The sequence below is a fragment of the Amphibalanus amphitrite genome, unplaced genomic scaffold (assembly GCF_019059575.1).
Source record: "Amphibalanus amphitrite isolate SeventyFive unplaced genomic scaffold, NRLGWU_Aamphi_draft 002125F_arrow, whole genome shotgun sequence".
Taxonomy (NCBI): Eukaryota; Metazoa; Arthropoda; class Thecostraca; order Balanomorpha; family Balanidae; genus Amphibalanus; species Amphibalanus amphitrite.
The window spans coordinates 36,372-62,993 of NW_024883618.1; the positions used below are offsets into that span (position 1 = coordinate 36,372).

Consider the following 26,622-nt stretch of genomic DNA (forward strand, 5'->3'; position numbering starts at 1 on the left):
TGTTCGTCTCTGGCTTGTCCCTGTCGCTGTCTGTCGATTTACGGAGTTAGACACCTGCAGGCTAGACTGCACCGCAATACACGCGTGTTCTGCGGGATAGCGTCACTGGGTGCGACTACGGAGACGGACAATACGTTGCCAGTCTGTTTGGTGATGAATGCTTGGCGATTACTGTTTAGAAAATGCAATTCTGTTTTGAAACAAATAGGACGCGATGTGCTTATTCCATATTCCATCTTCTCTTTCAAATGATTTAATTTCAGTTTGAAGTGAAAAAGACGCCTTGCTATTATTCACATCTTTACGCATGATATAGTACGATGATGAGATATTTAAACGGTGAAAACAGGCAACAGCTTGGATGAGCGAGCTGTCACCGTAAAATGAACAAAAGAAGATGCAAATTGAACTTCGATTTAACCCTCGCCCGCACATGGGGGGGGGGGGTGGTTGCCACCCCCCCCCCCAGGTAGTCTTTCTGCTATGCACTCAACATTTTTAGAGCTAGAAGGCTGATTGTTCGTATAGCTGCTCCTCTATCCTTTCTTGATGTCCACTGAAAATTTCAAGTTTCTGTGATTTTTGGTTTCGGAGATATGACCTTGTTTTTCAGGTCATGTCATGACCCAAATGGCCAATTCTCAACATCTTGCGTTTGCCATGGGCCTTATGAGCTTTTGACACCCTGATTTCGGCCTTTTTTGCCAGTCTTACCTCCTACCTATCATGGAACATGTTGTTCGACGATGTACAGGGGTCAAGGTCAGGGTCAAGGTCAACCTAGGTCACCTAAGATAATTGCGTTTTAGGCAAGTTAAATTTACTTTTTTTTTGAAGTTTTTTGACTGCATTTTTGGTAAAAGCTTCTCAGATCATGATTTCATGTAATATGGACCCAAAAACAATCGGTGCACACATCAGTATACACACAGACACACACAGACATGCAAACACATATAATTGACCTTGACCTAACTTGACCTGAAATGACCTCAGCAGCAAAATTCTGGTCGGGTAGTGTGACAAAGAGGTTCTAGCTGGTTTGCACTGGCGGTCGCAGGGGGGGGGGGCCACGGGGGCCATGGCCCCCCCTTTGGTGCTGAAAGGTGGGGCCATACTATCTTTTGGCCCCACCTTTCAGATCGAACAAAAGTCCTAGAAAAACTTTTCGTATGTTTCATTTTATTTCTTGCGCCATCAAAGGACGTAAATTTCACTCATGAGTGGGCTCAGTTTCGCATTCTGTCAATTTGGCGGTCAGCGTCGCTGGCACCGGTTCACGAGTATGGCCGGATCTTATATGGAATATCAGCGTGGGTTTACTTGAGGCTCTCGTAGGCCCAGCATTCAGCAATGGCTGGCATGAGACCCTCTTCGGCAGTGGCGGGTGGGCCCTGCTAAAGGAGATTGGCTCCAAGACACTAAAGTAAGACCTCATGGGTTGGTGCTGTGCACCTCAGAAGCCCGGTGGTGACGCCGTATGCCGGCTTGGTTTCTTAAGGATTAGCGTGGGACCTCCGGGGCCTGCATAGAGTTTGCATGAGCTAGTATATAATCTCAGAGGCATGTGTGTAATGTGTACACAGTGGCGGTCGCGGGGGGCCGGGGGGGGGGGGGCATCAGGGCCATGCCCCCAAAGGTCAATAAAGGGGGCCATCATATCATTTGCCCCCCCCCCCCTCAAACAACCAATGGGCCCCCATATAGGTGTATGAGGCCCTGGCAATTATTCGATCGTCACGAGGCTAAAAAAAAAACACGCCCAGCTATTAATATAGCTCCCACACCGGTCTTTGAACGTCCTACACTGACCTCTGAGGGAACTTCAGTGGCGGTCAAGCGCCCACGTTGACCGCTAAGAGCCTACATCAACCTCTGAGGCCCCACATCTGGCCTATGAGGGCCCCTAACCGGCCTCAGGGGTCCCAACCGGCGTCTGAGGGTCTCACACCGGTCTCCGGTGGCCTTATTTCTGTCTCTGGTGTCCCAAGACGAACCTTTAGGTGCCAATAAGGGCCCCGCACTGGCTGCTGAAGACCCGATGCCGGCCTCTAAGGGTCTGCATTGGCCTCTGAGGAGGGCCCATCTTGGCCTTTGAGGGCCCTCTGCTGGCCTCTGGGGTCCAACGACGGCTCATGCCGGTCTTTTAGGGCCCCACGCTGACCTCTGAGGGCCCATGCTGGCCTGTAATGAGTAAGGACCCACATTAGCCTCTGAGAGCCCAACTCGGTCTCTGATGGTCTCAAACTACTGGCCTTTGTAGTTAACAGGCCCTGTACTGGTCTCTGAGGGCTCTAAACTAGCCTCTACATGAAAACATACATATTGGGTGGGTTTCTGAAGATCAGAGGGCTCACGCAGTCTCCGGCACAGCCTTACGTTGGTCCTGATCGAGATTGCTTTACGTCCTGATGGTCCCGCGCTGATTCCCTCATATTTCGAGGTCGGGACCCCATGAGCCGGTGTGGGTCCTGGGGCTGGCAGAGACTGATGAAGTCCTTAGGGCTCAGGGCCAGTCTTTTTAGCAGTAGGACTAGGCAGGTTGAGTGAGCCCCAACAGAGCCGTTGCGAAGCCCCGCAGGAGTCGCGCGCGGCCCTCAGATGCCAATTCTGAAAGCTCGGAACCTGTGGGGGTCTCCAGAGGCCGGTGTACCTACTCTCTCCCGCCGCCACACAACTAGGTACCTATATGGGTAAATGTCATAGTCTAAAAATGCTCTCTGGGTTTCACATGCTTGTTCAAAGCAAGAGGTATCTGTACTTTTTAGCAAGATGTATCTGTACTTTTCCGAATTGTTTTATAGTGGTAAGGTCATAAATCCGCGTGCCTGACCTTCCAGTATACCTATGCTACACCGATCCGTCGTCATGGACGGTGCAGCGGCCCGACCGGTGGGCACACCGTGAGACGGTAAATGGAACTAGTGATTTTGCCTTAAATTGAGCTCAAAGATTTCACGCAAGAATGAGATGGATGAAGCATAAGTAATGCCAACTGTGCGGCGCCTCGTGGACGTAAAAAATTAGCTGATCACCCCCCCCCCCCCCCTCCCGGTGACGGATAAATGTTATGTCCCGCGAGTGTGACTTTGGCCCCCCCTTTTGCTAGCGGCTGCGACCGCCAGTGCTGGCTTGGCACCAGAAAACAGCATCGTCATCGGTATTTGATAAGCAGCACACTTGATATCCAACGGTGACCCAAAACAGCAACATTTTTTAGTTTGACCTGACCTGGAAGGTCAATGACTGACCTGAGAAGGTAAAACTGGGTATCATTGGATTCGTCTCTTCCCAAAGAATCTTTTTGGTCTTTACTGCTAAGCTCTATCTCCAACAGGAACGAAATGGCGCGGGGGGGGTGGCAACCCCCCCCCCCATGTGCGTTCTAGGATGGGAAAATGGCATGTGCGGGCGAGGGTTAAGGCCAGGAAGGCATCATATTTATGCTCCGCACTCTTACACGGAACTAAAAAGGTTCTTCAGAGAGACACGCACATTGCACGTTCGTTACACTTCAACTGGGTACTGGGTGTCCTAGATACATGTATATGACTTCACTGCGGGAGGGAGGTATACAAAGGTTTATGTTAGGATCTTTTTCTACAAACTGTTGGCAATGGTAGCCGGACAACCCAGTTCTCTCTCCCCTCTTTATTTCTCTCTCTCCCTCCCTCTCTCTCTATCTCTATCTCTATCTCTCTCTCTAGCTCTCTCTTTCCCTCTCTTTCTCTCTTGAGTCTCTCATATTATAACCATGTCAGCCGTTACACGACTCTAATCCGCGTCCACGCCTTACTAGAATCCAGGTAAACAGAGACGAGACGATTAGGTACTACAGCACTCAATGCACTCTAATGGTCTTGCGTCCCGCACTTTGCCTGTAAATGGATGCCAATGACGGAACTTGGAACGGCCGGAGTGCTAGTTCGTCTTGCGTTTATGACCAAAGTTTCTTCCATACCGCCTCGGAGTCCCTGTGTTGGTGACTTCAAGTGAGAGCTGGGTACCCGAGCAGTGAATGGTAACGATCTCATCGCGTGCGAAACATAGAACTTACGGCAAGTTTATGTCTGTGCACCGGAGCTGCTGCATGTTTACTACGCTGTTATTGGAGGCCCACACCATGCTTCTAAGCACGATCTCATTTTGGTAGCATTTCAGGGTAAGGCAAGCGCGACAGATAGATCAGCTGAAAAAAAAACTTAACAATATGCTGTTTTAATGCATCTTGTAAAGGAGTGGCTGAGACTGAGTCATGAATGAAAATCTCATTTTGAGGTGATATGTATTTCCCCATCTTTTTCTTTACCTGATTCTGAATCCGCATACCAGTGGTGTTCAAAAGAGACCGACATTTAAGAAGCACGTAATCCTTCCTTCTGGTGCTGCTTTACTGGTTTCTGAAGGTTCTCGGGCCCCGCTGGACCGCAGCCTAAAACCGTTGATCGTTCTGTTTATGCCGGCGGGAAAATTGGAGTTTGGCGTCTTGGCAGCCGGTCGGCCAGACTGCTGACTGGGCCGACCGCAGCGTCTGCTGGCGGCCTGATTGACCGGCCCGACAAGCGAAACAAAGTGGAAATAATGAAGCCGTTCGGCACGCCACAGCCAGAACTGGCTCTCAGATGAAACAAAAGGCGGCAGCTCCGCATAGAGATTCTCGCTTAGAACGCTAAAAAGCGCGCTGTTAGATTATAGCTTTTGCTGACGCATGCTCTCAGCTAAAGGAATTTTGTTTCACCACGAGAATGAAGCCTTGGCAAGCAAATGAAAAGTCGAGTAATAACGAAATATGCTCGATGATAAGGGAGCAAACTTTCATTCACTTAACGGCAAGCAGGCTATATCCACCGCTATACAAGCCGTGCAGTTGACAGTTTTGTCGATATCAGGCTCTCCCAGCCCCATCTTTCCGCTCCGCCCCTCTCGGTCAGCCCTTCTGCCGCTTCCGCCACCCTCTCGGACCTCTGTAAGTAAACATCGGAGACGGTCCACTGCCACAGCTCCTCCGGCGCTCCCACAAAACGCCGCCCGTTCCGTCCGACCAGTCGCCGAGTGCCTCCTTTCGTACGCGATGCGCCTCGGTACACCTTCCATATGCTCGCGCACCCCAGAGAGGCTGCCGCTTCCGAAGGTCCGTCAATATGTGCGGTGTCTGTAGGAGGAGTTTGGGTCGTGGCTGCAAGATGGACGTATGAAGGTCTGGAATGTATGCAATATGGAGCGTATGGAAGCATATCCGGACTTGCAGGTAGAGGCCCACCGAGAGCCAGCAGCATTTTATACAGGTATATGAAAATACAAAATGTCTACATGAATTATAACGAGAAGGTACAATAAAGTCGTAACCAACAGAATGGGACATCGATTGAAGCCGTAGTGAAAGACACCGACCCGTGAAGTTGCCAAGCATCGACCTACATTAGCTTCTCCTGATGCAATCGACGCCACCTCAGAGGCTGACACACTGCGTGTCTCCAGCTGACACACTGTGACAGCTGAGCTCGACACACAGCATCTGACATCTGAGCTCGACATACATACTGTGACAGCTGAGCTCGACACAATCTGACAGCTGCGCCCGACACCGGCCGCGATGATGACTGGCCCGGCTGACGAGCGGCGCTGCTAATGTCCCGGAGCGCTACGTCGTCACCCGGCCAGACGCCATTGTCTCTGATTGCGTCCGAAAATGCACTCGAGCTGACGACTCCTGATGAACTGGGCCGGCGACCATTGACGACAGGCGAGGCAGGGTGATCCCGTCCCAGGGTGAGACGAGAGAGGGCGAACACCAGGGTGTCAACAGCGGGATTTAATCAGTTTCACGGGCGGTAACTCGTGCATATTCTTTTGATGCGAAGCGCGCCAGACGACCGGAATCGCATCGCCGTGCTACGAGGGAGGGAGTCTATGGGTGAATGGGGTCAACCGGGTTGTTTGCATTTCAAATTGTGCGCGACGTGGCATATTCGGAAACTGAAAGCCGACAGAATATTGACGGTCCGAAGAATGCTTCGATACAGGGTACCCAAAACACAAAAAAGGGCATTGAGTAATATCAACGCCAAATGTTCATTCACATTCAGTAGACATCCAAAACAACAATAATTACGATGTACGAATGTCTCGCCCGGTCCCAGTTCAGTTTAGGTATCAGTTTTCGCGACACACCAAGATAAAGGCGTACAATTGCGGGGGGGGGGGGTTCTCGACCAGTCCAAGGTGCAGACACTGTCGAGGATCGAGCCTGCGCACCTCATAAGCGTTTCCTAACGCTTGAAAATCGTTACATTTTTTTTTTACCCCGCTATCTAACCATGTTGTTACTAACAAAGTGTTGAACACTTCGGTACTATAGACACTATGTACCAAACTACCTATCTACATTTGGCTCCGCTAACTGCTTTGCAAAGGGTGTGGGGCGACCTCCAATGCAACGTCATCGTATTTGCATGGATGAGATGATAATATAGCATCATCTGTTATATCATCTGTGTTATATCATCCATGGTATTTGTCTCAAAGCATCGCACTTCAATGGGGCATCTGACCTTTGAACCATTGACCTTTGCAACAAGCGACCAAAATGAATTCAACGCGGTGCTATCGGAGGCCCACCCAGTACCTACCATATCAACGTCGTTTGATCCCGGTCATTTCTACATCTTAACCCGGCGGCCGCTGGGCCTCCGCGCCACCCGCCGGCCGCTGGGGGGGGGGGGCATATAGTTGCCCCCCCCCCCTTTACTTCTGCGACGATATCGTCGCAACGCGAAGAGATAGAAAAGCGAAACTTTGCACACATCTTCCTGAATACCTAGCCGAGGTTGTGTCCAAATTTGGTGTCGATCCCATTTGAAGTGACGTCACAGTGACGTCATAAGTGAAATTATAGATTTGCGTCTCTCATATTCCTCACGATACATCAGATATATGGGACCGAATATAAAGGGTTAATTATTGGTCAGACACTAGATGGAAGTGTACTTAGATGTTTTAGGATGACAGCAGGTGCTGTCTAGTTCATTTACAGTTGAGTTTCATGCTCAGCGTCATCAGAAACGGTCCATATCGGAAAACGGCAAAACTTTATGACGTCACTGTGACGTCATCTTAGGTGCTACAACCACCAAACTTTCCTCAAACATTGCCTAGGTATTCATTTGAAGCTATGCCAAGTTTCACGTTCGTAGCTCATCAGGTTTCGGAGATATTTCACAAAACGTAAAGGGGGGGGGGGCAACTTTATGCCCCCCCCCCCCCAGCGGCTCGTGGGTTAAGGTTTCGGGGCTTCACAAGAAACTCCCTTCAGGGCATTGTTTCAACGACCACGTGTTTTCAGGTTTTGACATTAATTAGTTAAATTGGATTAAAACAAACTCTTACCGGATCCCGGCTAAGAATAGTGGTAAGATAATACGTCCTGTCCCGAGGCTATACTGGAGAACGTCAGCCTGCTGAGTTACGCAATCCGACGTCATTAGCTAGACAACTGACGAGCTATTTTTAGCTAGAACAAGACATGCATGGGTCTCGAAACACATTTGCGAAAACATTTTAGCGACAAAGTCTCCTCCGGACATCTTGACGTGGCAGACTGGCCGCAGTCGGACGCAAGCCGCAGCATTACCACTGCCACAGCATAAGATTACAGACCGTCGAGCACTATGCTTGAAGTGTATTGCACATTTGGAATAGATGTATACGACATACGTTTGCGTTGTGTAATTTCAGGCAGTGGGCAGGCATCTCTAAGGGTTAGAGAGTACAACTTACATGATCAACGCTACACACTATGCGAGCATGAGCCATGAACAGGTTTCACACTGTTATTTACAAAACGGCGTTTATCGACAATAACAACACGGCAAAATCCTCTTTGCCGTATATCTATAAAATGAAATACTGGCGGCCCCTAGCAAACTTCCACACTGTAATATTACATGCGTACATGATATCATCATGAGCCGCGTCTTCGACACGCCACATGGAAGCTAAATGTCATGTGACCTGCATCTCCAATCACGACAAATATCCGCCTTCAGCACGCTCCCACGCGGTGGCCGGGCGCGGGTAGTTCACACGTCTGTCACCAGAGGCGCCACCGGTCGGCCCCCGGCTGTCGCCCGGGGCGGTCCGTGACCCCTGCCGGGTCACCGGGGCAGCGCGCGGCCCCGGGGCAGCCGTCGTCAGCTGGCGAACAGCTGCAGGATGCAGGGCCCCACGGCGCGCAGGTAGCGGCGCCACAGGATCGGTAGGTCCGTCTCCCTGCCCACCGAAAAAGAAATCAATAAACGGCCGTCCCGTCACCCAGTGAGAAAACTACGTGGACGCCAACATATTAGTTATAATAAATGCAATTCAAGTTTAGTTTTTTTTTGCCAGGAGGCGAACAAAAAAATAAACCGTTAGAGCTAGATGTAATAGAAGTACTAACCAGCTTAACACCTGACCAAAAACACACGGGCCAACTTTACCACAGCAAGCTCCAGTAGCCGTTACTTTAATCTTCATTCCTAAAACACCACCACCATTATATCACAAATGATCCTTTAGGCGCACCAAACCGGACGTGAAATAGCCATATCAGTCGTGGTACGCTATCGGCTTTAGCAGCGGTCCGGGCGGCTCTCGGCCGCCCCGGCGGGACGCACTGCCCAGCGTCCCCCGCTGTGACCCCATGTCCCCAGCGGGCGATACGGACCCGGCCGCGCCCGTGACCTGCCTGCGGAAGGTCTCAATCTCGGAGGCGTCAAAGTTGATGGCGGCGATGAAGGACTCCATGTCCGACTGTGTCCAGCGCGCGCACTTACACGGCTCGACTATCTTCTCCTGGAGGTCTGGCCGGGCAGAGATGGCGGGCGTCAGAGCGGATAGCGCATGTGGGTGGGAAGGGGCAATAGGGTTTGGTGGAACGAGGCCCAGCCTAGCGGTGAGACATGGCAAAGCATAGCGCTGAGGCATGGCGATTATTCTATTACCGAACAAAACACGCATTATGTTTTGTAGGGAAATAAGCTGCACGGCTTATGTTGTGGCAAACTTTCCATTACACCACCTTGTATTTTAACAATCGTTTCTAACTCGATCTTAGTTGCACTTCAGCGGATAATAAAACTTGCAAAAGGATGCTACACTGTAGCAAACAGATGGTGTGAGATGATGTTTTTCGTACTCCAGGATAAAAACAACACCTAAGTAGCAAACAGATGGGTTATTCGCGCCGGCAGGCTTATGTAACTAAACCCTGTGCCCACGTTTCTCATGATCCGGAAGCAGAGGGCTCGTAAAAGGTCACGAACCATGTAAAGCCCACCCACGCGTCACGGTCTGCCGACATGACGCGGCGTCACAAACGTGACGCGACAGCAGCCGGTGTCGGGTACAATTGCGGCGCAGCGCCACGCCAACAAGCGCCGGCAGCGCTGCAAAGTGACGCCACCCCGCGGAAACATCTCTTCTGGGAACGACCCGCCCGGGGCACCCGTCAGCCGGCTGAGAATATAGCAACAGCTGTAAAACGCCGTCAGTTCGTGCGTATGACAAAGACAAGAGCAGGATCCGCTGAAAAACACCAGCTGCCCTGTGAAAGCGAGATAAACATGTTTGGAGAGCGGCTGATGATTAAATGAGATGTCCTGACGCCAAACAAATCCCACTCTTCTCTGGAGTGTTTGATTACACTTAGATCCAGATGGGTTCCCTGCGGAGGCGGGCGTTCATTTACCAGAATCGGCAATTTAATTGTGCTACAGACGACTGCTCTGACGTTCCATGCCAACACTAAACAGGACAGCAATCAGAGGAAAAGTTGTACAGATTTGATCTGGACGGCGAGTGATTGGGACGTTTATTAGAAGTGATCGCCGCGCTCCACTGTCAGAGGAGACTCCAATATCGTCAAGGCCACAGCATTCTAGAGTCCAATTCGGGCGTCTGAAAAGAAAGCCACCAAGGCGCCTCCATAGCAGGCACGTGGTACGGGTGCGGTTTGGTTTGGTGGCGCAGTTTTCAGTCTTGGTTGGGTAACAATACAATAGTTTGCTCGTTGCCAGACATCTCCGGTCACAATACACTGTCGTACACGAATGAAACAAGAATGAGGTTAAATGTTTTTTTTTTTAACGGCGACAACGCAGACTGAAGCAGTCTGTTTTTCTTCTACTTTATTATAAGATTTTGCACATCAATGATTTATGTACCTTCTTGTGGTGTCAATCGGAACTTGAATCCTCGGAATTCCGATTTTGTCCAATGTCCAATTCGGAATTCGGTTGGACAATGGCAGCAGGCTTTGGACAACTTTGGACAATCGCTTGCTACACCTCAACATTTTAAAAAAGTAATCGTGTTTAACATTGATTGGCTATCAGAAAGCTCAGCTTTCAATAGGATTAACACTTTTGAGCTGGTAACGGTACATGAAAAGCAAATTAAATAACAGTGTTGAGTGTAAACTATTGCGTAGGTGTCGGACATCTTTGGACAAATGGCCGGCTTGGACATTTTTGGACGGACAGTCGACGTAAGCATTGGAAATTGGACGGACTTTGGACATACGTTTTCTGAAATTGACACCACTGGCTACCTTCTATAGTATGTAGGCGAAATATCATACATTATTTGTATTGAATACATTTTGTATTTGTTCATGAAAAAGACACCAAATATTACTTAATTCGGACTTCACGGCAATTGAGATTGATAACCTTCATGTAGACATCTCCAAATAAATCTCACTTTGACTGTGAAATGTTGCGACGGACTGTTTGAAATATCACACGAGTACAGTCATATTTCATAATGTAAGGACGGCATCGCGGAAATCAATGAATGTAGCGCAAAGACGCCATATACATTTTCATTTAAACCGGCCACGCAAATGCTAAGTCCAACTGACATTGTCGGCAAGGTCATGCACGTATCATGAAGGACGGCAAATGGGTATTGTTAGTCATTCGTTACAAGGACATATTTTATGGCGTTAATCTTTAACCCTCGCCGGCACAGGGGGGGAAGGTTTTTCGCGAATAACTCGCGTAAAAAGCGGCCGATCGCGACGAAACTTTCAGTACCCTCGCATTGATCAATTTTACACCTACCCTGAAAATTTGATGACCCTGACCCCAATGACCTTTGACCTGTGACCTTTTTTCCGAGACCATGTTTGGCCGGAATCGCGATTCGGCGTATGTCGGCTAACATTAGCCGCGCGTTTGCAAGCTTTTTGTGGTTTCAAACGTTCAAACATGTGATTTGATGTCGCTCCCATACATTAGGGTGGGTGTCAAAGTCACCTGAAGGTCAGGTCAGGTCATTGACCTTTGGTGACCTCGGGTGACCTCGGTTCACTTTTTCGAGTTTTACATGTTTCTAGGCTAGTTTTTGGAGCTGAATTCGAATTTGGCAACCATTTGAACATTTACGAAGTAGTTTTGGTGCCTTCGTAACATGTTACGAAGCTGTCAGAGGCGGTTGACACGTATTACGAATACCCGTCACAACCCCTACCGGTTGACCTGACCTGACCTGACCCGACCTGGTCTAAATGCTTAAAGACATCATCTCTGATCAAAATTAACACGATATTCGTGATCAGCACCCCGGAAAACCACATAGCTAGCAACCACAATTTACGACTTTTTAACAGGTCCCGATTTTCCCGGTTTTCGGGTCATTGATCTGACCTGGAAGGTCACCCGATGACCTAGGACCTCAAAATTGGGTATCATCGGCTTCGTCTCGTGACGGGCAACACGCTCGTTTTTTCCGCGAAGCTCTAGCTCGATCAGGGGCCAAACGCGAGGGGGGTCGTACCACCACCCCCCCCCCCCCCCATTGTGCCGTCGAAGGACGCAAAATGGCCTGTGCCGGCGAGGGTTAAGCACGAAAAGTTAACAGAAATTGCATCCGTAGCCGTTACTGTAATATAGCCAATTCCCATAATGTGAAAGCATGTGAATGTGATGGTATGTGAATTTGAAGGAAGATATTCCAGCTTTGCAAACCAAAAACTTTTCCATTCTGCACTTTGCGATATCAAGCTGTGGACTACTTTGTTTCACTCGCCACACAACGACAATTCACACAGCAACTGACTTTTCGTACTCACCAGCTCAAACTTCACCACTGAGGTATAAAAAAGCCCAAAACAACACTATCTACTCTTCAGCCAGTAAACATGCCACCAAAAAACGTCACGTAACTTTGTTACCACGCGTGCCCGTGAACCCGTGACACGCGTAACTAGCACGTGACTCACCAATGAAGAGATCCTTCAGCTCCCTGCTGCGGTAGAGGCCCGTGGCGATGTTGACCAGCGAGCGGAACAGGGAGCGAAAGTTCTGGGTCAGGTCACCGGCGGCGTCCGTAGACAGGCGACCGCCCTCCAGCTTCCTCAGGGTCACTCTGTGAAGATGAGGAGGGGTTACGGAGACATCACAGGTAATGGATAAAAAGTTGTAGAGTGACATGATCGCAAAACAATATTTCACATAAAAAGATATGGCGAAGATATTCGGTCAAAACAAACGTGTTGAACGTCTTGGCATGCACCGCAAAATAGCAGAATGATAAAATCGCTCAAAAGCATTGTGCAATGCTAAAACATGGGCGTAGGAACGGCTGGAACATTGTGGGTGCATCAGCATGGGTGCAGAAATCCAGCCATGGCTGGTGAAGCGGGGGGGGGGGGGGGCGACACCCGAGCGAAGGCTCGTTACGAGCTTTGAGGGTGTACCATGTCGAAAAGGTACCAACCGATAAGTGCATTTGGAAGCATTGACCCTCGCATGTGTAGGGGGGTCGGATGAACCCCCCCCCCATGGTTGTTCGCAAATAACTCGCGCAAAAAGCGGCCGATCGCGACGAAACTTTTAGTACCCTCGAGTTGATCAGTTTTAAACCTACTCTAAAAATGTCATGACCCTGACCCAAAAGACCCTTGACCTGTGACCTGATTCTCGAGACCATGTTCGGCCGGAATCGCGATTTGGCGTATGTCAGCTCACATTATCCGCGCGTTTCCAGTCTTTTTGTGATTGTAGACGTACAAACATGTGAAATGATGTTCTTCCCATGCATCACGGTGGGTGTGAAGATAACCTGAAGGTCAGGTCAGGTCATTGACCTTTGATAACCTCGGTTCACTTTTTCGAGTTTTACATGTTTCTAGGGTAGTTTATAGGGCTGATTTCGAATTTAGCATCCATTTGAACGTTTACGAAGTAGTTTTAGTGCTTTCGTGACATGCTACGACGCCATCAGTGGTAGTTGACACCTACTATGGATAGCCGGTAGGACGCCTAATGGTTGACCTGACCTGACCTGACCCGATCTGGCCTAAATGCATGAAGAAATCATCTGTGATCAAAACTAACATCAGATATTTGTGATCAGCACCCCGAAAAAAACCGATAACAGCTTCACTTTACGCAGTTCTAGCAGGTCCCGATTTTCCCGACTTTTGAAATATTGACCTGACCTGGAAGGTCAACCAATGAAGTAGGACCTTAAAATTGGGTATCATCGGCTTCCTCTCGTCACGGACAACACCCTCGTTTTTTCCGCGAAGCTCTAGCTCGATCAGGGGCCGAACGGCAGGGGGTCCGACCGACCCCCCTCCCCCTCCCCCTACACATTAGGATTAGAAGCTGGAAAACGCTGCACACATTCGAGGGCTAATATTGTCAATATTGACTACCGCAAAAAGTAAAAGCGGCCAACTTAGCCACTTTCGAAGATATCGGGCTAAAATTTTTGACAGTGGGTCATCGGTTCGGTATGTGTTCAATCACATGCTCCATTTCCCTTTTTTCAGCAGAAATGTAAGTTTTGAAGACCATCACTGATCACAGTAGCAAATGCTTCGAAAGATGGATAGTAGGCAACATATCCTGAATTTGCCGTGCTGCATGGGAAGTAGTGTTGATGAAAAAGGGGTTTTTGGTTCAGATTATTGTGGGTGCAGAATACATTGTCTGCACCCACTGGATAAATATTGTGGGTGCAGCTGCACCCTTGCACCCATGGTTCCTACGCTTATGTGCTAAAACATCACAAAGAAACGAACTACAAATATTTAGCGCCACCACATAAATCAAAGTTTATCCATCCCCTCTCACCCGTAGTCATGGGCCATATCACTCACGTTTTGGCCTCCTTCTCCCTCTCCAGGATGGCCTTGATCTCACGCAGGTCCTGGAAGAACTCCTTGTCCAACTCGCACTCTTCGTCTGCCCAGTGACGCAGCAGACCGTCCGCGCACACGAAGAAGTCGTTGAACGTCAGGTGCGCCAGCTTCCGCTTGTGCGTCTCGAAGCGGACCCAGTCCAGGAAGAGGATGGCGGCGTAACGTCTGTGAGAACAGCGACAGTCGAGACCAAGTGTTAGTAAGAACCGGTGGCTATGCTTCGCAACCGAAAGCGTTTGGCAAATAAAGTCATATGAAGGATGTTGTCTTTCATAACTTACACGTTACCAACAATGTCGTAACTATGTGCATTTCTTTGCAGACTAGCGTGCCCACTCCTCACCTTCAATGCCAAGCTACCAAAGGCGTATTGTTACAGTGTCTGTGTCGTCCAGTTGCATATTTACGGGAGAAGTATCACATGTCATGCCGTATCCAGACATTCGTGTATCACTCGATCGCGATTCGGTGACAGCGAAAGATCGACCTCCACAAGCTCCGGTAAGTGGTCGGTCTGACTTCGCGTGCCATTTCCACTGTTGTGCGGAAGCCATTCACAACCCACATGACCCTTCCACAGAGACGGAGTGACGCCGCTCAAAGTCCGCTCGACCGGAAACTTGGCCCGCCGGCCGAAAAGCTCCGTCGTCAGCGGCCAGAAACGTGACCTAGCGGCCAGCCGGGAGAGGGGCGCGATTTCATCTGGCCAGCAGAGGTCGGCGCGAGGCGGCACTGAAGGCGCTGACGGCGCAGATTTCGCCGTCGAATGTCAGTCAATATGAGAATCAATCATGGACGGCTGAGATTGGCTGCCGACAGTGCATCCGGCGCGATCAGAGGCAGGCCGAGGGTCACAGAGCGCCGGCCGAGGGTCAGGGAGCGCTGCTTCTGTCGGGGAGGCGATGAGAGCGGAGCGTGGTAAGGTGGTAAAAGTGGGAGGATGTGGGAACATGACCTATACACGATTCGCGAAGTGGCACCTGATAGGAACCCAAGATGGGTTGGCACGCAAACGTCAATGGGCCGAGGGAAAATGCTTGGATTGAAAAACTGCTAGGCAATGTTTAATCCAGCCATGGGACGGGCAGCAAACGGGCTGATGTATTTCATGCGCATTTCGCAATAGCCCAATGACAAATGTGCCAACCTGGTCGTAAACAAAACGCAGGGTCTTAACCACCTCCGTTGACCGTCTTTATGCTGTGGCCCTTCTACAGTAAAACAGACCACACAGGACATACTTCTTCCATGAGTTATAGGTATAGTCCAAGGCCCAGTGATCACAACCGATTCAGACCTCAACTACACCTTTTGTCAGTTTATTTCGGGGCGTAATCGTCCATTTTAGAACTAACGAAATGTGTGTAGACACACCGCAATATTATGTACAAGAATCACATAATATCTCGGCGCAGGTCAGGCAGTCGGCGGTAAAGCATTCGATTTCGGCACAGCGGCAAAACGCTCCATTTTCAGCGATAGCGCAAGTAGAATCGGCTGCGCCAGCACAGGTTTAGAGGTAGCGCACGCTATTTAGCAACAGTAACAACCAAATTCGGCACTGTTCATTCAATTTCGGCGGGTAACCGGAGGCATCCAGGTGATTCATATTTTCAGGAACGCTTCTTAAGCATCAAATGAATCCTCATACAGCTTTGTGGCTTTGAGATATTCTCAGGGGGAGAAAAGCAGGCCATTGTTTGTTTAGCGTCACAGTACCTACCTAAGATCGTTTCGCTGTTTCCCGTTTCGAATTCTGATGTGAAAATTGATAAACTTTACTGAATTAGTACTATTTATCCTAAAAAGATAACATCTGTGGTGGGCTGGTTTCTTTTTTATATTACAGTACCCGCTTCTGTCCGCACATGGCGGACGACGATCGACAAGGCAAACGCCAATCGTTGTTGGACTCGAGGCAAGCCCCGATTCTCTTTCATTGAAGCACGTCTGTGCTGTTGTCACTGTGTGCCAAGTTTTTGCCCAAAACATGAACCCATTTTATCAAAAGACCTGTTATTTTACTTCACTTTGAAAGCAACCCATCACCTCGTCAATCAAACATAACACAATTAGCTCAGCCATACCAGAATAAGTCCTACCAATCGGTTATCGTTGCACTTCCTGTAATCATCTCCTATTAATCAACTGCCAGCGTGAAATATCAAACATCCCTTACCTACTGTGTGCAGAAGGACACGAAAATAAATTAATCATTCCGTATCGTATCATCACGCCTCCCCTCACCCCACCCCACCCCCACGAACACCACCAGACCCAGAGGCTTAGCGCCAACATTCTAACCCGTCCCATGGACAAGACTCGTAGTTGCGGCAGGTGTATTTTTCTCCCCCCCCCCCCCCTCCCTGAGCATCTGACTGTCCATCCGGCGCTCGGCGCATCCTTTCAACAACCGCGCGACGACACCGGGCGACGGACGTCTCTGGCGCATGGGCGGGGTCAAAGTTCAGTAGTCGCGTACCCCGTCGGCCTGGTTTTGTTCTCCGCCAGCTTCGTTTTAAGCAGGTGCCTATAAACTTATGTTATTTGTACTTCCTTGATAGAAATTAATAGGCACATTGTAATGCTTTGTTTAATCCACAGAAAGCACGGACATGAAATCATGCTCATCGCTGGCGATGGCGAGAGGAATATTCGGCCATAACGGAGAGGGTGGAGGGCTGGAGGCATGCACTCAAGTCCAGACAATGAGACAGTGGCAACAGTAAACACCTTGAAAAACGTTTGACTGAATAACAATGCTCCAACAAGCTAATTTTGTAAGCAAGAAGTCTCTGCTTGCTTCCAAATAGCCACCGAAATTGAATGAATATCGCCGAATTTGGTTGCTGCTGTTCTAAATATCGTGCGGCCGTCTCCAATCTCCAACAGCATCGCCGAAATACAATGCGGACACGCCGAAACCGGACGTCTTTTGCTGCTGCGCCGAAATTAAATGCTCTAATGCCGATCACCGCTATAAACGGCCGACATGCAATGCTATACTGATACATAGCCTTGCGGTATGTCTACAAAGAATCCGCTAGGTCTAAAATGGACGCGCACGGACCGAAATAAACTGACAAAAGGTGTAGTTACATGACCATGACCAGACGCGGGTTAGCAAGTAGCCTAAGGACACACTACACATTTCTACAGGAGCAGAAATCACCAACGTTTATAGTGTATTGTATCACCACCGACCCGCGTTGTGATCCTCACCGTGCCAGCGGGTCGGGCAGCAGGAACTGCTGTCGGATGTTGTCCAGAACGTTACCGGTCATCTCGTCCACCTGTTTGTAGATGCGCCGCACGTTGTCAAACTGACGCCTGAAACGCGACAGAAATCGACATTCAGTGACGGGGAGATGGGCGATGATTGACGAGGGCCAGAAACAGCTTGCATCTGCAGTTGTCATAGGGCTCCATATGTCGCCTAAACCACCGGCTGGTGGAATTTTCCTCCCGCCTTCACGGGCCGGGCAGCCGCCGACGCGCAATGAACTAACTCACCCACCCACCGTCATGTGGGCGGTCCTGTCACCATCGCCACGGCCGCTGCCGACGTAGCTACGAAAACGACGGACTCGGCGACGACGGCGGCGGTGACACGTCAGCCTACAGAGGTCCCCGAGGACCCGTGCGGCGCCTCCCGCCGCACGCGACAGCAGCAGTCGCCAGGGTATGTACGCCCGTCCCGAGACCGATTTGAGTCGGTGGGCGGCGGGCCGGGGCGGTAAACCGTCTTGGACGGTCACTGGCGCCACCGGCGACGGCGGTGAGGGGAGCGTTAGACCGACGGAGGCGGTGATGACGACGAACATGTGTCACCAGAGATGACGCCAAGGAGGTGTATTTGTTCCCACTACTAGCCGGGCGAGGCGTCGAGCAAGGTGGAGGAAATTAGACGGCAGGATGGCAAATGAGATCCTAAATTTTGCGGTAATGGTTGGCTGCGGTGGAATAGAGATCAAAACACGGTGAAGGTACTCAGGGACGATAAGCAATGTAATTCGGACGCACTTCCTTACTCAGACTAACAGGCCCATTAGAAGCTTCCCCACTTAGAGGCGCGGCCTACCAACATGTAATTTAACACAAAATGTTCCGTAACTTTAGAGTCCAGATATTGGACACGAATCGAGTTGTTTTGCGACACGACTATCAAGTTCGCTTTATCAGCGGCACATGACATTCATAAACATGACACCAAAACATCATACACTTGGCTGTCAGAACACCCACAACCCGACAGCTATCAGCCTACTTTCGTTAAAAAAATTGTGGTCAGCAAAATAAATTAACATCACAAGCCAACATTACCACAACCCACCTCCATCAGCCAATCATTCCAAAAGTGACTTGTCTGCTGGAAAACACCATCCAGCTAACTCACCTGCACGAGCGAACCAGCACGCCCGTCTTCTCACACACGTCATCCAGCTCTTTGCGAAGCTTCGATGATGGTTTCTTTCCAATCAGCTCCCTCATAACGGCATCGTCAAAGTCGTAGTACCTGGTGACATGATAGGGGACAAACGTAATTCATGAAATATTTATGTTACTGCGAGCGATAAGATGGTTAAGTAAAGTGCTGTACGCTGCGTTTCACAGGATCACAATCACGGGTACGTTAATTAGGTGTGTACAAAGGGACACGAAGCTCCATTATGCAGGCGTATCAGTCCCGTGGCATTGCATAAAGTCCAAGCCCTCCCGATAGCAGTAACACCCAGCGATAAGACACTTAAGGTCCAAAACAAAGGGTTCCTTGCCCCGATTCGCGATTCAGTTTGATGAACAATTCATCAGAGGACGATCATATTCCCAGCTCAATTTTACGCAAACAGCAAAACAGTCTCGAATGAGCCATCGAGAATGGCGATCCGCTGTCAGCAAACTGCTCGTAAGGCGACCATTTCCATTTCTCGCACCGACGGCAGTCGTCGAGGGCACCTCATGAGCTCAAACAAGTGTCCCCAGGGGTAACGCACCATCGTGAAATGAAATGACGGTCAAGAGAGTGTTTTCCAATGAGCCATGCCCATGACATTCGACAGCTATTCAGTTTACGTTCCAGGCAATATTCGTAACGGCCGGCCGTTCGTTTTCTGTGCGGCTCGTAAGGAGCCCGTTAATGTTGCCGTAGTGAGCCCAGCCGGCCGCCTCCTTCCCACCCATCAGCCACGCCCGGCAACGCGTCACGCTAAACGCGCCATTTTTCTCGGCGTCACAATAAACCGCGCGAGATGAAACCGCTCGATCCTGCTGACATGGGGTCAAGGTCTCGCCGGAAGCGGGTCCCGGCCCCGCCCCGGCCAGCGGAGGCCATTGATCCGTGTTGCAACTCAGGGTGGCAGCGACAAGTAATTGGGGACGAGCAAGGGGAGAGCACTGATATGCAAATCTGCCTGATAGTGTATTCAATGTAGTCAATGGATTTGAATGCATTACGTATACTTCAGCTGGCCCTGTTTAAATAACCACTGAGCATTGTATACTGTATAACTAGGCAATTAAAAAGTTTCTGTTAAAAGCACACAGCCGATAGAAAACTATCAAATACCACGTCACAAATTACAGGAAACACTACTTACAAATTATGAAATGCTCTAATACTGCACTTTTTTCTAAAAAGGCTAAATAAAACCAGCCCTGAATGCCATAAAAAGACCACAATCCTAAACGTGAGTAAATTCGTCCGGGCAGGCATATAAAATGAGTGCTTCATTACATTCTAGGTCGCAAAAGTCAGCAACACACTGTTGGGAAATAAATGTGAACAATTATAAAACCTTGGTTGCTACTAAATTATGCCCATCCAGTCCATCGAGACTACTATAGGGCCATGAGATGAGGGGGCAGGAAGAAATGACTCGACCACCGACCGGGGCTCCGAAATGGCCGAACCCGTCCCTCGGTACAGGCACCCGCCACCCGGCCACTCATACCGTCACATACTCAAAGGGGTGTGCTCCTACTGGAGTTAATCCTCCACCGGCTGTCGGACGTGGTGACGGTCAGTCCGGACAAAGGAAGTGTCCCGAAAAGCAAAGGTCGGTTTTGAGAAGATAGATAGGAAAATAAAAATTGTCTGACGCAGAGTTCTTCAGTTTGGAACACAGGATAAAAAGAGACAATATGGCCTCACTAATCCGGAATCCCTTCCCAAACATCGCACATTTCGTCCGAGCAGCCGACGACCCACGGTGGTCGGACACCGTCAGTGTCCAGCGAACTACACTGGACCGCCACCTATGGAGTTCGCAAGGAAGCTGCTGTTCACCAGTTATCCGCCTGGCGTGCCTCACCCTCCCCACCAGCGCCCTCTCAGTCGTCCGCCCAGCCCACTCCAGCCTCTCACTTTTCGATGATGTCCGTCTGATCGTTGGGACTGATCTGCAGGACGCGCTGTTCGACGAACAGAGTGGGCACCTCCAGCAGGCGCTCCAGCGTGCTGAAGCTGCGGTAGTGGTCCAGCACGTCTCCGTGCAGCATGTCCATGGTGGCGCCGGCCATCAGGGAGCCGCGCTGCTGGAGAATGGACGCCGCGCTCGGACCTGCGGCGGCACGACCGGGGACGGGGTGAGAACGAGTCATTGTGTGTGAGAGTGGGTGTGGGAGAGCGGATGTAATAACAAGCATCGGGGTCGATGTTGACCCATCTCAGTTCTTCACTGCAGCGACGACGACCAGAACTCGAGGGCACAAGTGGAAACTTTCCAAGCCAAGAGCCGGCTCCAGAGTGCGGCGGAACACCTTCAGCATATGAGTCTTGAACGACTGGAACTCTCTGCCGTCTGCTGTGGTCGATGCGCCCTCTGTTAACAGCTTTGAGGCTAGGCTTGACAAACACTGGGCTCACGCTAAGCACACAATACATTTTAATCACTGACGCAGTGAGACACCGACACATAGCTCGTCACATCCAGAGCCAAGAGGCCAAAAACGGTTCCTTAATTCCGCATACTATAAGCATAAGTAAGTATAAGAAAGCATGATAATTCATTTGTGAGAATAAGAATGGTGTTCAATCCAAAGATAAGGCTAAGTGTTAGCTTTGATAATGAGCACTAGAAGATAAAAGCTAATACAACTGGAAGATAGCCAACAGGGCATGCCTTTGCCTACCTCATGAGTCAAATTTTACCTGAAAAGTTTCAACATGTGCTTATTTAAAAGTTGGTGAATTGAACAATTGTCACTTCAACATAGACAGTTAGTTCACCATAAAAAAAAATGTGAACAAGACCGCTATGTTTAATCTTCTGGTAGGTACTTAGTGACACTTACATTCATGTCCATCCAGCCAGAGCTTGAAGATCTCCCAGTCAATGATGAAAACATTGCCAACAAATATATCCAGTTCAGGGATCAGCATGCCTTCAGATAGGTCATGAAGTTTTCAATGTCAGGTATGAACTAGGCTGAAAAAAGTGAAGCCATCGTCAATATACTACCAAACTTCTGACATGCACATGTGCCTGTCTCTTTAAGGTTGATATACTGTGTAGGAATACATAATGTGATCTATCTATATCCAAAACATACATACAAAGCTTACAGAGAGCAGCACATGAGTGAGTTCCTCTTTTTGCAGTTTGCGCCCTTTAGAAACTGAAGTATTCACAAAACAAAAGGATGCTTAGCAAAAACTAATCCCTCTTTGGTCGAAATTAAGTGAGACAACACATCAATACTTACAATACTTTTTTACACAAAACATTTATAACTTACACCCAACCACACATTGAGTCAGGCAAATAAAGGTAGGTTAGGTAAGGTTAGGTAAGGTTAGGTTAGGTTTTTTATTTCTTCTTGTAGTCTGCCTATATTCTGTCATGCATGGAAAGCCAAACAAATGTTCTTGGAATCTGCAAATTGAATTGAAATCCCTATTTCCTTAATAAGACTTAGAAGATCATGGCCACCAACTTCATAAAATCTGGCAATAAAGTACCTACTTAGACATTTTAGTGCAGTGATGTGTATTCCATTCTGAACCTGAACAATACAAGCCACCTGACACTTGACAGTGGCCAAGTCTGTTAATTTATGGTTTATCAGTAGCGAAACTTGAAGCAAACTGAACGTCAACTTTCTCCAAGCAATGAGACATTGGTTGCCAGTGCTGACACTTGACAGCCCAACCTGCAAAACATGGCAATTTTGACAAGCTCTTGTCAGAGGGGCACTTGGCACTTGGCAGTAACCTATGGTGCAGATCTCGTGCGGACGCTTTAGTGCCCTGGTGCGTATTACTGATTTTGATTTCATTGTCATGAGATACAACAAAAAGGTGTCAATGCATTCCTTCAATTTAGGTACCTCAACCTATCCTCTTTTCCCAAATTGCTGCATTTGTGTTGTGAGAATGGAATATGTGAAATCAACTTGTCCTAGCTAACTTTAAATAAAAAAATATTGCAGGGCAAAAATCTGGACATAGGCGGCGGAATGGGGAGGGCACCGGGGCACCGTGCCCCCTTTGATTGACATTTCAACATTAGCCCTATTGGCGTCGCATGGTAAGAATGGGACCAAAAGTCGGCAGTGCCTCCCTTGATTGAAGGTGTTCCGCCTCTACTGAATCTGAAAATACGCATTAAAAGTTGCATTTTTTGGCAATTTGCATGAGAAATACCTATTACCTACAGGCTACTGCATCATGACGCCTGTCGCCTGAGACAAGTTCCTCTTTATACCTAACATGAGAAAATTATAATTGAAATTTGTTAACAAGCTTAGCACTGAGGACACCCTCAGGGATATATCTTATATCATGAGCTACCTGGCGTTTTTTACCAGCCACAAACTCTGTGAAGCAATGCAGCCAATAATAACAAGTCAAAAGCAATGCATTTAAAACAACCTGTTCAGTAACCCAGCTTTGACAGCAATGTGTTCTGCAACAATTGCTGGTTGCTGGGCACCTTGCTTCAGAATTCGTTTTACTCCTTGCGTTGCTAGGCAACCTGAAGATTACAGGCTGTAGTTTTGGGTACTATATTCTTCAGAACAGGAACACACTTTGGAAGATAAAGATTCATCGCAGCTGCGCGACTTTTGCTTTACGACTATGCTTCCAAATTAGCTCCATATTTAGGGGAATAGCTTCACGCGTGTTCGTATTAGTGGTATTAGCACGGTCTGGGCCTGTCGGCGGTCTGGGTTGGATCTGGTGGGTATTAGAATGGCAACATGCAAGGCTGGAGGCGGTAAGGTGTGAACAGTAAACAGGCAAGTGCAGTGAAGCACAATAGAGCGTAATCTCTTTCTTTCTTTCTTTCTTTCTTTCTTTCTTTCTTTCTTTCTTTCTTTCTTTCTTTCTTTCTTACTTTCTTTCTTTCTCTCTCTCTCTCTCTCTCTCTCTCTCTCTCTCTCTCTCTCTCTCTCTCTCTCTCTCTCTCTCTCTCTCTCTCTCTCTCTCTCTCTCTCTCCCTCTCTCTCTCTCTCTCTCTCTCTCTCTCTCTCTCTCTCTCTCCCTCTCTCTCCCTCTCTCTCTCCCTATCTCTTTGGCTCTCTCTTAACCTCGTCAGGCGAGAGCCCTTTCCATCACATGGACGGCGAAGGGGGCTGGTTGGTACGATCCCGTGGCGATTGGCTCCTATGGCACTTATAGAAATGTCAATTTACTTTGTGCCAATTTTCCTGTGAAAGCTCCTCTCGCAGTGAGGGTGTTGCGAAGTTGCGACATCTGAAGACCGTGCAGAGGTTCACTTATGACGTCATAGGTCAGTGACCTGACCTGACCCGAAAATGCGGTTGGTGTCAAAAGATCCGGCCTGAATCAAAGGTCAGGTATGCCAAGTTTCAGCTCTCTATCGCCAGCGTGTTCGGAGCTGTCGCGAAAAAAAAAACTTTTGGCGGGGGGGAGGGGATGGGCGGCACCGCTTGTCGCTACGTTGCGCCCTTTTCGAGATCTCAGGTGGTGTGTTTTCAACCTCCCCCTGCAGTTCGTGTTCGGCTCAGACCCGCTGCAGTGCGCGTGTTAAACCTTCGGGGAAGTTTCCTTTAAAATTGTCATGACGATGACCTCAGGTCAACGGAATTTGAAGAAAAAACTGGGGTGTATCTGATGACACTCGGTGACCTAAGCATATATTAAAAGTTTGAATCAAATCGATGAAGAACTCTAGTTTCAATGAACAAGATAGTGCATTTTTAGTGCCATTTTGACAATGTATCGGTTTTGTACTTTGTGACCTGCCCTCAAGTCACTGTTATCTAAAACTTCCAGGTCATGTGACAAATAGATGCCCCAAGTCGTGTTTGAACTTTGGTAGCGCTAGGTGCCATAGCACCCACGCTATCAACGAGGAACTCTGGCATGTTGCCGGTAAACTAGTCAAACTTTCCCCTGACCTTGTACCAGCTTTTGTGACCTGGTGACCTGACCTGAAAAGATTGTGACTTCAAATTTTCAGGATAGGTGGGAAAAGGTTCTTGCCTGTCCCGTAGCTCAGTGCCTGTCCCGTAGCTCAGTTTGCCTGTCCCGTAGCTCAGTTGGTAGAGCATTGGACTCCCGGTAGTGAGAACCCGGGTTCGAGACGCTCCGGCGCTCGATATTTGAGACTCCTGACGGGGATGGTCTGCGGTTGGTGGGAGCAGCCGCAGCCAGTTGAAGTCAGTTGAGTGGGACAGGCCGTGTCCGGCTTTGAAGGGCACGTTAAACTTTGGCATCTAAATTCTCCCGTTACCCGGAATTGCGCGATCGGACGGTAGGGGTCGGGGTCTACGCAACAAGCTCTGCTTAGCGTGGGCTCCGGCTCTGTCAATCCGTCCATTCAAACATTCGAGCTAAATTTATAAAAAAAATAAAAATAAAAAAAAAGGTTGTCCCTGCCAAATTTGTTTGCGAAAAATCTTAGGGGGGGGGCTGCATCGACCCCTCCCCCTTCCCCGGGCGAGGGTTTAACTCTCTCATAACTTCTTTGAAATCATACGACAAAGAACGTCCCATAAGTAGGCCGGTATACTAAATCTGGCGGTGCCACGTCGCGGCACGCGGCACGCGCCACCGTGACTATGCTAGCTGCTTAAAACCTTGGACGGGTACGAACACCGTAGCCCCCCCCCCCCCCCCGGCCGTACGAGGTTTGAGGCTGGACGTTTTTAGTAAGCAATTACCAAAGATCTACTGACATTAGCGTCGCCACGGGGGGGGGGGGGGCAAGCGGGGCAGCTTGCCCCCCCAACCTCGGACCGGGCACCCCCTGAGATCGATACAGATCCGATGAGATTTTGGAGTCGGGGAAAAATGGGGGTGCCTTTCTGCGGAAAATGCCTGTGAGGTCAGACTCGTTCAAGCCAGAGTCGGACTCGTAGTCGCCAACATCGTCAAGACGCCGACTCCAGACTCGGAAATGTCAATACTGTGATTCATTTCATGTTCCTAGTTGGTTCTTTATTACATTTTATAGCTGATTTTCATAAGTTTTGAAGTGCTGATACAAAATTTGCGTTCAAAGCGTGACACTAAATCTTCGGGCCTTTTTCAACTCTCGTCAAATGTCTGCGACAGACTCAAGTACCGTTCAAGTGTCACAGGGCTCATGACTGCTTGCATTTCACACAGGCTCCGAAGGAGCTCCACTGAGCTCTAAGAAGCCTTCAGAGGGCCCAAACCGGCCTCTGAGAGTCCCACTGGTGTTCATATTCTCTGAGAGCCCATAAAGGGATCTTTGAGGACCTTACACATGCGTAGACCTCTGAAGGGCCACACGGATCTTTGAGGATAGGTACTTTCAAAAATTTCTGAGAACCTTAGGCCTCTGATAGCTCAGCCGAGCTTTTTAAGGCGAGAGATTTTGCTGAGCCCAAGCCGGCAGTTTAGGGGTCACGACTCAGGTGTGCCTCTGAGGGTCCCAGCACATGTTTCTTATGTCCCTATGTTGGGTCCTTAGGGATTCGACACAGACCTCCAGGGTTCACACTGCTATTTGATGGCTCCCTGCTCACCCTGGGCCTGGTCTCTTAGCGCCCGCCGCCCAAACTGGCAGTGGCTTCTGAGGGTCCCACATTGGGCTCGGAAAGCCCTAAAGCACCACATACACGTAACTATTTGGGGTGACCAACGCCGATCTTCAGGATCCTAAGCAGGCTTCTGAGAGCCCACACTGACCCTGAGTGGCCTAAAATGGCCTTGAAGTCCCAAGCCTATCGCTAAAGGATCCCTTGCCGCTATGCCGTGCGAAATTTTGGTTCCCTTAAACATCTTTTCTTCGCGTTTGCAGCGCTTCCTTGCACACAAAAAACGAGAAACATTTTGTTCACACGCCCAACTTAGCTTCAATCGGCGGCTGGGATAAGCCTATGCATTTCACGTAGAACCTCTGCATGCATGCGTGAATGAAGGTTTCAGCAAGGTGATTCGATTAAACTGAGCGTTTTTAACCTCTTTTCCTGGGTGATGATCATGAGCGACGAGC

General features: G+C 49.2%; 1 protein-coding gene across 3 annotated transcripts; it reads right to left on the minus strand.

Annotated features, from left to right (window-relative positions):
- Positions 1 to 7,660: 7,660 nt before the first annotated feature.
- LOC122376401 (acidic fibroblast growth factor intracellular-binding protein-like) lies at positions 7,661 to 23,078 on the minus strand. 3 transcript variants are annotated; one of them, XM_043356262.1, is made up of 9 exons: positions 22,997 to 23,078; positions 21,485 to 21,618; positions 20,556 to 20,751; positions 18,588 to 18,707; positions 17,414 to 17,521; positions 14,150 to 14,356; positions 12,263 to 12,408; positions 8,726 to 8,840; positions 7,661 to 8,268 (listed from the first exon to the last, which is right to left on the minus strand). In XM_043356262.1, exons 2-9 carry the CDS (start codon positions 21,570 to 21,572, stop codon positions 8,190 to 8,192), a joined length of 1,059 nt encoding a protein of 352 aa, XP_043212197.1. In that variant the 5' UTR covers positions 21,573 to 21,618; positions 22,997 to 23,078; the 3' UTR covers positions 7,661 to 8,189. The 3 variants fall into 3 exon arrangements, with proteins under 3 accessions (XP_043212197.1, XP_043212196.1, XP_043212198.1); XM_043356261.1 differs by having other exon boundaries at positions 22,983 to 23,065; XM_043356263.1 differs by having other exon boundaries at positions 14,150 to 14,359; positions 17,417 to 17,521; positions 22,983 to 23,004.
- Positions 23,079 to 26,622: the final 3,544 nt, after the last annotated feature.

Bases quoted from the DNA above. Each gene is read 5' to 3' on its own strand.
- LOC122376401 (XM_043356262.1), bottom strand. From the start codon at position 21,572: ATGCTGATCCCTGAACTGGATATATTTGTTGGCAATGTTTTCATCATT. The intron at 12,409-14,149 runs GTGAGTGATATG...TCATCTTCACAG, and splicing joins AGGGAGAAGGAGGCCAAAAC to AGTGACCCTGAGGAAGCTGG. The intron at 8,841-12,262 runs GTGAGTCACGTG...CTGCCCGGCCAG, and splicing joins GCTGAAGGATCTCTTCATTG to ACCTCCAGGAGAAGATAGTC.